This window comes from Octopus bimaculoides, chromosome 11 (assembly GCF_001194135.2).
Source record: "Octopus bimaculoides isolate UCB-OBI-ISO-001 chromosome 11, ASM119413v2, whole genome shotgun sequence".
Lineage (NCBI taxonomy): Eukaryota > Metazoa > Mollusca > Cephalopoda > Octopoda > Octopodidae > Octopus > Octopus bimaculoides.
In genome coordinates this window covers 15,469,690-15,481,864 of record NC_068991.1, presented here as the reverse complement: position 1 = coordinate 15,481,864, position 12,175 = coordinate 15,469,690, and the positions used below count along the sequence as shown (strand labels likewise).

Below are 12,175 nucleotides of genomic sequence, written 5' to 3'. Positions count from 1 at the left end.
GGGGGGGGGGGTAGAATCCTTATGCTTTTGCTCCATAGGGTCCTGTCATGCATTTTCTCCCTCCATAGGGTCCTGTCAGAAGAAACTGTCAATAAACTTTCCTGCTGGATTCCCATGCACAACCGAGACGATGGGTATTATTATTATTATTATCCAACCATTCCATTTATGGTCTACCACTAGGTCTCCTGCTAGTTGGCTTAGTTGAAGAATCTGTTGTATAATTCTTTCCTGCAGCATTCTGACCACATATCCATAGTATCAGAGCTGTAACCTCTTGATATGGAGAAGTAGCAGCTTGAACTCGGAAAGACTCCAAGCTACACACCTTCTTGAGTAATGATATTCCAAAGATCCTTCATTAAGTGGGGATTGGTTGGCTCACATTTGTAGATGACATGGTACTATTTGGTTGATCAGAAGATAATCTCCAGCTTGTATTAAATGGCTTCACTGCCAAGTGTTGTAGGATAAAGATGAAAATAAATGCTGTGAAGACCGAGATATTTCTCCTCTCAAAAAAGTCTTCCCATTGCACTCTGTGTGTTTGTGGAATGCGTGGAGGCGCAATGGCCCAGTGGTTAGGGCAGCGGACTCGCGGTCATAGGATTGCAGTTTCGATTCCCAGACCGGGCGTTGTGAGTGTTTATTGAGCGAAAACACCTAAAAGCTCCAGGAGGCTCCGGCAGGGAATGGTGGCGAACCCTGCTGTACTCTTCTACCACAACTTTCTCTCACTCTTACCTCCTGTTTCTTTTGTGCCTGTAATTCAAAGGGTCAGCCGTGTCACATTGTGTCACGCTGAATATCCCTGAAAACTACGTTAAGGGTACACGTGTCTAGTGGAGTGTTCAGCCACTTGCACGTTAATTTCACGAGCAGGCTGTTCCGTTGATCGGATCAACTGGAACCCTCGACGTCGTAAGCGATGGAGTGCCAACAAAAACAATTTGTGGAATGCAGATTGTCTTTATTTCAGCAATTAGATCCGGACAGAAGGAGCAATTGCTCATGGTTTTCACAAGTCCTCCAAGACTGGTGGAATTGATACAATGAACATCGTGCAGGGGGTGGGGGGATTCTAGAGGACCAATATTATGAGGAGGCAGATGTAGAATAGTGGTAAGTGCCGGGTATGGGAGTTTGGACATAAGGGTAAAAATAAGAGGGATAATGAGTTTAGTTGAGAGTGCACCTGTGAAGGTGGCACCAGACTAGATGGCTCTGAGGAACAGAGGCCAAAGAATGAGTGACATGTGGCAACGGACTGAAATCTGGGTGATAATAAAATTTACTGTGATAGACCAAAAATTGTATTAGAACAAACAGAACTGTGCCATAAATGAGTATTTAGAATGTGATGCCTGTATTCTTATATGAGTGAAGGCACATGGCTGAGTGGTTAAGTTATTTGGCTCACAATCACAAGTTCATGAGTTCAATTCCTGGTGACATGTTGCTCCAGTTCACTCAGCTGGCAGAAATGAGTAGTACCTGTATTTCAAAGAACCAGCCTTGTCATACTCGTGTCACACTGAATCTCTCTGAGAACTACAATAAGTGTACACATGTCTGTGGAATACTCAGCCACGTACACGTTAATTTCACAAGCAGACTATTCAGTTGCTTGGATCACCTAGAATCCTCATTGTTCTAACCTATGGAGTGCCATTCTTATACAGTATAGAAGAAACGATGGCTAAATCCAGGAGTTAAAATAAGATAATCAAATTTTACAAAAGCAATCATATAAGACACACACATAGCAGTGTATCTGTGTAGTTTTAAAAGATTTCAAAAGTGAAATGCTAATCATGAGGTTCTAGGTTCACTCCCAGTGCATGGCACCTCGGGCATGTGCTTTTTACTGTAGCCCTAGGCTGACCAAAGCCTTGCAAGTGGATTTAATAGATGGAAATTGAAAGAAGCTCGTTGTTATTTTTGACATCCACTTTTCCAGATAGGATTTGTTGAGGTATATATGCTACAACCAGATCCACGTTCTTGTAACCAACCCTAATCTGTTTCCAAGAAAAGTAATATCTTCCCATTGCTAGACATGCTTTTTTACAGAAAACTGGGAAAGAATAACCTCGCATGCATGACATATATACTCATTTACAACCAACATATGATGTCTAGACAAGGGTGCACACACATACACACACACACACACACACACACACACACACACACACGAATACAAACACACACACACATATTTGAGCTTCTTTCAGTTTCCGTCTTCAAAATCCTTTCACAAGGCTTTATTCAGTCCAGGGCTACAACAGAAGACACTTGTCCAAGGTGCTGTGCAGTAGGATTGAACCCAAACACACATAGTTGGGAAGTAGGCTTCTCAAAAATACAGTCACACTGGTGTCTATATAGTGGCTGTGTGGTAAGTAGCTTGCTTACCAACCACATGGTTCTGGGTTCAGTCCCACTGTGTGGCACCTTGGGCAAGTGTCTTCTACTATAGCCTCGGGCTGACCAAAGCCTTGTGAGTGGATTTGGTAGACGGAAACTGAAAGAAGCCCGTCGTATATATGTATATATATGTATGTGTGTGTATGTGTTTGTGTGTCTGTGTTTGTCCCCCCAACATCGCTTGACAACCAATGCTGGTGTGTTTACGTCCCCGTAACTTAGCGGTTCAGCAAAAGGAACCGATAGAATAAGTACTAGGCTTACAAAGAATAAGTCCTGGGGTCGATTTGCTCGACTAAAGGCGGTGCTCCAGCATGGCCGCAGTCAAACGACTGAAACAAGTAAAAGAGTATGTGTGTGTGTGTGTGTGTGTGTGTGTGTGTGTGTGTGTCCTCATCACAACATTGCATGTAGGTTGTAAACGAGCATCACCATCATACAAGCAATATCAATCATTTCCAGCCTTTCATGAAAACATGGCTGGCCATGAGGAAACAGGGGATGCTGGTGAAAGAAGGGGTTACCCAGGCAGAAAAATATGCCTCAATAAATTCTGTCTAACCCCTGCAAACATGAAAAATCGGACATTAAAATGATCATCACGACAATGATAAAGATGATGATGATGATATCATAATGAATATTTCAAGTGGGTGATTAGCTAAATGGATCTGTGATTTTAAAACAGCAAAAAAAGAAATTGGTTTTCTGTGAATTCAATTTGCTGGTCAAGCACTTTGCGGTAAAAACGACAAAGAGGTAGGAATTATAATAAGCAAGCCGAGATATTTACACCAACCATACCTACAGCTTCTTTAGTTCAATTTTCCATGATGTGTAGCTGTCATCATCCTTCGTGGGAGGATCATCATCATCGTCGTTTAAAGTCCGCTTTCCATGCTAGCATGGGTTGGACGATTTGACTGAGGACTGGTGAAACCAGATGGCTACACCAGCCTCCAATCTGATTTGGCAGAGTTTCTACAGCTGGATGCCCTTCCTAATGTCAACCACTCCGAGAGTGTAGTAGGTGCTTTTATGTGCCACCGGTATGAAGGCCAGTCAGGCGGTACTGGCAACGGCCACGCTCAAATGGTGTATTTTACGTGCCACCTGCACAGGAGCCAGTTCGGCGGCACTGGCAACGATCTCGCTCGAATGTCTTTACACGTATATATTATATCTTAACTGTTATATCTGGTGACAGGAGTTCAATCTGACAAGTCAAATGACTGGAATGATCTCTATACAGGTCCTTTCATTTTTCCTACATCGTAATTTGAGTGAAAGTGCAGGCACAATGGCCCAGTGGTTAGGGCAACGGACTCGTGGTCATAGGATTGCGGTTTCGATTCCCAGACCGGGCGTTGTGAGTGTTTATTGAGCGGAAACACCTAAACCTCCACAATGCTCCGGCAGGGGATGGTGGCGACCCCTGCTGTACTCTTCCACCACAACTTTCTTTCATTCTTACTTCCTGTTTCTGTTGTGCCTGTAATTCAAAGGGTCAGCCTTGTCACACTGTGTCACGCTGAATATCCCCGAGAACTACGTTAAGGGTACACGTGTCTGTGGAGTGCTCAGCCACTTGCACGTTAATTCCACGAGCAGGCTGTTCCGTTGATCGGATCAACTGGAACCCTCGACGTCGTAAGCGACGGAGTGCCAACAACAACTAACTACTAATTTGAGTGAATGCAGAATAACAATAATATTACTATCACTAATATTATTTCTGATTTCATTGGTATAATTACAATTGTTATTAAAATCATCATCGTTATTATTATTGATATTAGTGTGTGATCCCTAATAGATCTGTCCACCCCTGTAATAACTTATCACCTCACTGCTGTATCTTGTCCCAGTTCACATTTGGTCAGACTGCAGCCATCTACTTTTCCATTTTTTGCTGAAGAATGCATTCCACTGGTCAGACGGTCCACCTGTTGCCAGCAACTTCTTGAAGGCTGTCTTGACATGCCATGGCTATTACACAGACACAAGCTGAGGCCGTGACACCTGCAGATTTTTCTGGACAATGAGCAGGTGTCATTTCTGTTTGTAAGATATGTCTTTCTGCAGTTCATCTCTTTGAATAGTATTCGTGGGACAAGAAAAGACCAACACTAGGTGCCTGGCACCTGTAATGTCATCAGGTGCACATTGCTTACCACCAGTCGAGCTGTGCAGTTGGTGGAATTCTATGTTAGCAATATACAGAGATCTAGAGGTAGGTAAGAGTAATGATATTCTTGGGAAATGTAGGCGGTGATGAGAATGAACTACCTGGTCTGTTTCAGATGACTTTTAGACCAGGTAAAAGTAAAATTACTTTCTTGGGTCATGTTGACTCATAAGGGCCATGGTATATAAATTCCCCACCTGAACAGGATGCTGGTCAGTTTTTAGACAAGGGCAACAATTTTGGAGGAAGGGGATGAGTTGATTACATCGACCCCAGTGTTCAACTGGTACTTATTTTATCAACCCCGTACATATTCCCTTATCTGGATGGGACGCTGGTCCGTCGCATGATTACTCATTTTTGCCAGCTGAGTGGACTGAAGCAATGTGAAATGAAGTGTTTCGCTCAAGAACACAACGCGTTGCCTGGTCCAGGAATCAAAACCACAATCTTATGATCATGAGTCCAACACCCTAACCACTGAGCCATATGCCTCCACTTTTTAGACCAGGGACAACCATGGATAACTTCCAGAAATTCCTGGCTTGACAATGCTACTGAGGAGCACTGTTCATTTAAGATAAACCATACAAAGACAGAAGTACAACCAGGTGGGTCTACTGGAGATGTGTGCAAAGTGACAAAACTGCATTGCATGCACTCATGCAGTGTTCAAGTATTGCTGACTTGTGGAGTTAAATCAAAAGAGCTGTTTGTCCAAGACCATAGTGAAGATTGTTCCACCACCTACTTTTAACAAGGTAAGGCAGACAGTGTTCCTTTGTCTAGTGGTCATGGAAAAAGGAGGTTGCATACATGGATGAGGACAGACATCATTTTTGGTTAAGTCCCCATTGACTTTTTGTAAATCCAACTGGAATGGAAAGTGTGGGTCGAGAGGGAAATGTTCTCCCATTGGAAAGTCTATCAAAAAGTTGATGACTGTGACAAAAGTGGTTAGGGTGAATGGACCTTCTCTAAACATGTTCTTGCAGATTGAAGAACAACACTTGGGGGCGAAAACTTGTGCCCTTGGTGGTCAGGGTCATCTTGGATCAGTGGGGTTCATTGATTGGCCCTAACTAGAGGTTCCTCTGTATCAGGAGGGTAGCATCATAAATGTATTCACATATTTTGCAAACAATGCATATGTTTATCTCATTTTCCCTCTTTTCTTGCCTCCATCTTTTATGCAAAACCCCAACAGAAATTGTAAACTCTCCTTGTAATGTCCCCTTCGTAATATGTCACTGTGGCAAAAAAAAAAAAAAAAGAAAAGAAAGAAATCATTATTGTTATTATTATCATCAAAGCAGCACAATTATAAGCATATTCGAAAAAACACTTAATGACATTTCTTCTGGTTCTTTACATCGTGAGTTCAAATGCTGCCAAGGTCAACCTTACCTGACATCGTTTTGGCTATTGATAAAATAAGTACCAGCTGAGTACTGGGGTTGATGTCATCTACTTACCTGATCTCCCTAAAATTGCCAGTAGAATCGTTAGTGCATCAGGCAAAATGCTTAGTGTACTTCTTCTGGCTCATTACATTCTGAGTTCAAATTCTGATACGGTCAATTTTACCTTTCATCCTTACTAGCTAAAGTACTAGCTAAGTATTGGGGCTGATGTAAGTGACCAGCCCTCTCTTTCAAATTACAGGCCTTGTGCCTATATTAGAAATAACAATTGTTATTATTGAGCTGGCAGAATTGTTAGAGTGAGGGATGACAAAGTTGACCTTGGCAGGAGCTAAACTCAGAATTTAAAGGTATTTTGGCCAATGCTTTAATGATGGGTTCTCCTGTTGCAGATGGCGTATGAGCGTTCAGCTTTTTGCTGAATGACCAGCACAAGTTTATAATGATCAAATGTTCATGCTGCACATTAGCTCAGCCGCTCCATCAAATTGACGTTGTCTGAACAGGTGCACAGTGTACCACATGTCAGGTGTCCAAGTGATTGTAGAGCAAAGGTGAGATGAAGCGTTTTGCACAAGAACACAACGCACCACCCAGTCTAGGAATTGAAATCCTGATTTCTAGATCGTGAGTGCAACACCATAACCACTAGGCTGTGTGTTGGAATGCTGGCTGAATAATAATAATAATAATAATAATAATAATAGAGTATTGTAGTTCGCTTGAAGCATTGTGTATTGTTTGTAAAGAATAAAAAGTTTAGAATGGTATAACAATGCACTATAGAACAAAAAATGGACTATATACCTGTTGTAACTTGGTTATTTATAGTCCGATGATATTTTGGAATTACAATTCCTTCTTCAGATCTTATTTGCTGGAGTCTGTTACAACAGGTATATAGTCCATTTTTTGTTCTATAGTGCATGCATTGTTATACCTTTCTAAACTTGTTATTCTTTACAAATAATAATAATAATAATAATAATAATAATAATATTGTTCATTCAATAACAGTTGCGCTCTTCTTATTGTTCCTTTACCTTTGGGAGGAGTAAAATTAATCCTTAAATATTACCAAAATGAAGTAGATTGAGATGATTATTTTGAACTTGTGGAAGACACATGAAGTATAGAAATATTCTTCATACAATAACAGTCGCATTCTTCTTATTGTTCCTTAGTAAGAATAATAATAATAATAATAATAATAATAATAATAATAATGATAACGATGATGATGAGGAGGATGATAGTAATAACGACAGTAACAAATTAAAAACACGAACAAGCAAGATTGGAACTGATTTGTCTTACCTTTGAATCTAAAGACAATGGGATCTTGGAGACGATATACAAACAGCCTTGACCTGCCAGGTTAGCCACTTCACGTCCACCCCAGTGCCAGTCCTCTGTAACTTCCGGACGCACCAGACGCTTACAACTCGGTTGCGTTCGCAAGTAGTCGAAAGGAAGCAGCTCATCTTCAGCGAGGTTGAACGACACGCTGAAGAGGTTCGAGATCATATGCTTCAGCTCGTCTTCCGTCGATGTTGACGTGATCTGTAGCTTCTTGATGAGGCCGCTATCGGCAAGCATCTTGCGAGTGTCACCTCTCGGAATAGGGATCCAGGTGCTGGTCGACGGAAGTAGACAGACAATGTCTAAGACACAGATTCGAGTGGCTACTGGGCTGTTGTCAGACAATATCCAACGGCTACGGCGGCGTGGCTTCACCAAATAGGGGTGGGAAGCAGATACCTGTGCAAGAGAGAGAGAGAGAGAGAAAGATAGAATTTTAGAACGGTAGGTTTATATTCTTGCTGATATCTGAGCTTGTCACTCTATCATACATTTTAAAGGGCTGAGATACATTTTTGCTTCACTGAAGATATATCATATTTATTCATGTGTAATAATAATTGCTTTACAATTAAACCTTGGGAGAGGTGTATTACGCTGGTAATAAACACACGCACTGGTTCAGTCCTTTATTAATTTATAAACAGTATTTAGTTTTTTATTTATTTATTTATTTTTTTTACATTCCATAACTTAGTTGTTTACCTAAATAAGATAAATTAATAAAGGACTGAAATAGTGCGTGTGTTTATTACCAGCATAATGCCTCTCCCAAGGTTTAATTGTATTTCTTTCAACACACGTATCCACATCAAGAATCTTGCACACGAAATACACATACGAAAAATAATTGTTTTGTTATATTTCAGGATGGTCATTTTCGTTTTTTACCCTTGCTGCCCACCCACCAGAAAAAATTTTAAAAAAGTCAATCCCGAAATATAACAATATGCTTCATCACCCAATTTCACATCAAGAATCTCGGAAAAAAAATTCATAAATGTAATATATGCTTTATTTCATTAAAAGATATAATTATGTGATACCCAAAATGTTCATATCAAAACAGCTTTACAATTATGGGCCTAAACCAGTAAAGATTTTAAAACTCTACTGGTTTAGGCTGTAAGTGAGAAGTTGTTGTCACATTTGAATTTAATTCTTGGTTCATTTAAGAGATGTAAGCTATTTGATGACTTATAAGACACTATTTTTTTCTGAAACAATGTCTTGAAAAAGCAACTCCATATATGTGAAGTTACTTTAAATATTATAAGCTCTCATACACTAAAAATATTTTTCCTGAATATGTACTGCTGATATAGAGATGCATCTAATATGCCCATGCATTTTTTATGTCATTAAATATATTTATACAGCAATTATAATAAATCTGGCTAAACATTCTCAGGTGGTAAGAAGTTTGCTACCCATCCACATGGTTCCAGGTTTAGTTCCACTGTGTGATACTTTGGGGCAGTGTCTTCTACTATAGCCTTGGACTGACAAAGCTTTGTGAGTGGATCTGATTGAGAGAAACTGAAACAAGCCTATTGTCAATATACATGAGCATGTCCATGTGTGAGTGTGTATGTGTTCATACGTGTGTGTGTGGGGGTGCATGTATGTGTGTCCCCTGCAAGTGAGTGTGTTAGCGTTTGTCCCCTGACACCACTTGACAACCAGTGGATGTTGGTTTACATTCCATAACTTAGTAGTTTACCTAAAAAGACTGATAAAATAAGTACCAAGGTTAAAAAAAAGAGTGCTGGAGTCAATTTGTTTGACTGAACCCCTCAAGGTGCTGCTGCATTATAATTGCTGCATTTTACACAGCAATTATAATAAATCTGACTAAACAGTCTAAAACGTAATAATACTAAAGAAAAGTCACTGCCTATTATAAATGAAAAATATGTTTTGCTTCCGAGAGTTTATTGCCCTTAATTATGGGTATATATTATACATGAATTCATATCATATATAAGCAAATATGATTCTTACTTACATCCATAAAACAGAATGTATTTAGGTTTGCATACGATAAATGAATAAACAGTGTTTAATTTAAACGTAGATGTGTTTTAGAAATGACAACTAATCACAGACATGTAAAAAGACTGAAAAGAAAACACAAAAACATCCTTAATAAAAGAGAAAATTTGAGCTCTATCGTCTTTTTTTAATAAGAGGTGTTTAGGTGAAAAGTGGTTCCTTATATACACAAATTGAAATATTTCCTGCGTAGAGCTGCAGGAAATATCGCAATACATTCTGACTGATGGTCTAATTATAGCCAGAAATGAATAAACACTTGAAAATAAATACATTACACATGTTTATATATATATATATACATATATATATATGTCCTATTTCTTGATATATGTGACCTATATTTCCAAGTGCCTGTTTTCCTTTTTTGGCTCTCATTATATAACATCTTATTGTATGTATGTGTATGTAAATGTATGTATGTATGAATGTATGTATATACATATATCTATATTTATCTACACACACACACACACACACACACACACACACACACACACACACACACAAACACACACATATGTAGTTTGTACATCTGTGTAGGTATATGCACGTATTCACAAACATACATATAGAGAATGAGAAAGAAAAAGAGAAAGAGACAGAATGAAAAAGAGACAGAGAGAAGGAAAGAGAGAGAGAAAGAGAGAGAGAGAGAGAGAGAGAGAGAGAGAGAGAGAGATAGAGAGAGAAAGCGAGAGTCTTCATTGAATAAACATGATAAATACAATGCAAAATTCAAGAATCCAAGAGTATGTATATTTTTATTTGGTTTTAGAGCTAAATAAATAATTCACAGGCCAAAAGTTTTGAGGATTATAAATACACACACACACGCACACACATACTGAAAGGTCTCTAACATCATCATCATCATCATCATTGTTGTCGTCATAGCTATCGTCATCATCGTCTAACATCTTGTTTTTCATGCTTGTCATTGGTTGGTGGGACAGACGGAGTTTGTTGAGATTGAGTTTCTATGGCTGAATGCCCTGCCTATTGCCAACCCATACCTGTTTCCAAGTAAAGCAATATTTCTCCACAACCAGACACATTTTAAAGATCAAGGAAGATTGGAAATGAAGGACACTTTTTGCATGACAGAAACATTCGTTTTACAAGTATCACATGAAGTCAAAGCAAGGAGACAGAACCATTTGTATGTGGGTGACATGGTTGTGCAGGTAACAAGTTTGCTTCCCAACCACATGGTTTCAGGTTCACTCCCACTGTGCGAAACCTTGGGCAAATACCTTCTGCTATAGTCTTGAGTTGATCAAAGGCTTGTGAGTGAATATGGAAGGCAAAAACTCTGGTACATGTGAACTTGTGTGTTTGTGCTTTCTTTGATAGATAGAATGAATACATACATACATATATATATATAACCAAGTCTGGGGTATAAGGTGGCCAGATGTTGGGGGTGATGTGGTCACAGAAATTGTCTGACAGCCATGACTAGGTTCTTCTGCTTGTGTGGGATGGTGGAGAGCTCTTCCAGCAGCGATTCTCTTAACCCGGGGCAGCACTACCTCCTCCAGGCACTTGATGTATGCCTCTGTGTTGAGTCCTTGGGAGTTCATGGTATGAAATCCATTGTCATTGCTCCGATTTGGTTGCCAATGCCATATATTTAGTTTAAAATGCAGTAAAAAGAGGGCGGTGGGTCAGTGGGGCCCCAATTAGGTAGCCCTCAAAAAAATAGATCCTCTTAGGACATTCCCTGGGATTAGGGTAATTGCTGGTTTGAGTTTCGTTGTCCTTGCACCAACGGTCCAGGAGGAGTTAACGAACATAAAAACGTAATGGACAGGGAAACATCACTCAAATTTATAATAGGATATATATGTGATGGCACCTGTGCTAGTGGAGTGCTAAGAACACCGTCCAAGTGTGATCATTGCCAGAGCAGCTGTCTGGCTTCCGCGCCAGTGACACATTAAATAGCACCAATTGAGCGTGATTGTTACTAGCGTCACCTTCCTGGCACTTGTGCTGATGGCACGGGAAAAGACATTTGAACAAGGTCATTGCCAGTGCTGCCGGACTGGATCCTGTGCAGGTGGCATGTAAAGTACACCATTTTGAGCGTGGCCGTTGCCAGTACCGCCCGACTGGTCTTTGTGCCGGTGGCACGTAAAAACACCCACTACACTCCCGGAGTGGTTGGCGTTAGGAAGGGCATCCAGCTGTAGAAACTCTGCCAAATCAGATTGGAACCTGGTGTTGCCATCTGGTTCGCCAGTCCTCAGTTAAATAATCCAACCCATGCTAGCATGGAAAGCGGACGTTAAACAATGATGATGATGATGATATATGAGCCTTGTTCAAGGCAGCAGCTGTGGGTTGAAAGAGGTCCCATGGCAGGCCCCTCATCAAATGGTTGGATGTGAATAAGGAAGATCACCAGAGGCTCAATGTCATCTTGGAGGATGCAGAGGGGTTGACACAGAATCACCAGCAATGGGAAGGGGTGGAGGACCTGGTTGGCTCTATGCAAGATGACGCCCCTGGCACCACTAACTCAGGAAGACCTCTGCCGCCATCAAGCAAAAGCATGAAGCAAGCAAGCAATATATATATATATATATATATATATATATATCTGTAAAAATATGTGACAACTTATTCAGTAGCCATGATAAAACTCCGAGTTTCGGATGGCAGGGTGGGGGGTCCAGCCCAACATCTCTTCAGTTATCCAGCCATTGAA

General features: G+C 40.3%; 1 protein-coding gene across 1 annotated transcript in view; it reads right to left on the bottom strand.

Annotated features, from left to right (window-relative positions):
- LOC106869718 (uncharacterized) overlaps positions 1-12,175 on the bottom strand; it is a 51,285-nt gene that overhangs the window by 21,198 nt on the left and 17,912 nt on the right. The window contains exon 2 of the mRNA XM_014915564.2: positions 7,360-7,803. Coding sequence (XP_014771050.1) covers positions 7,360-7,803 — 444 coding nt within the window. The remainder of the gene's footprint in view (positions 1-7,359; positions 7,804-12,175) is intronic.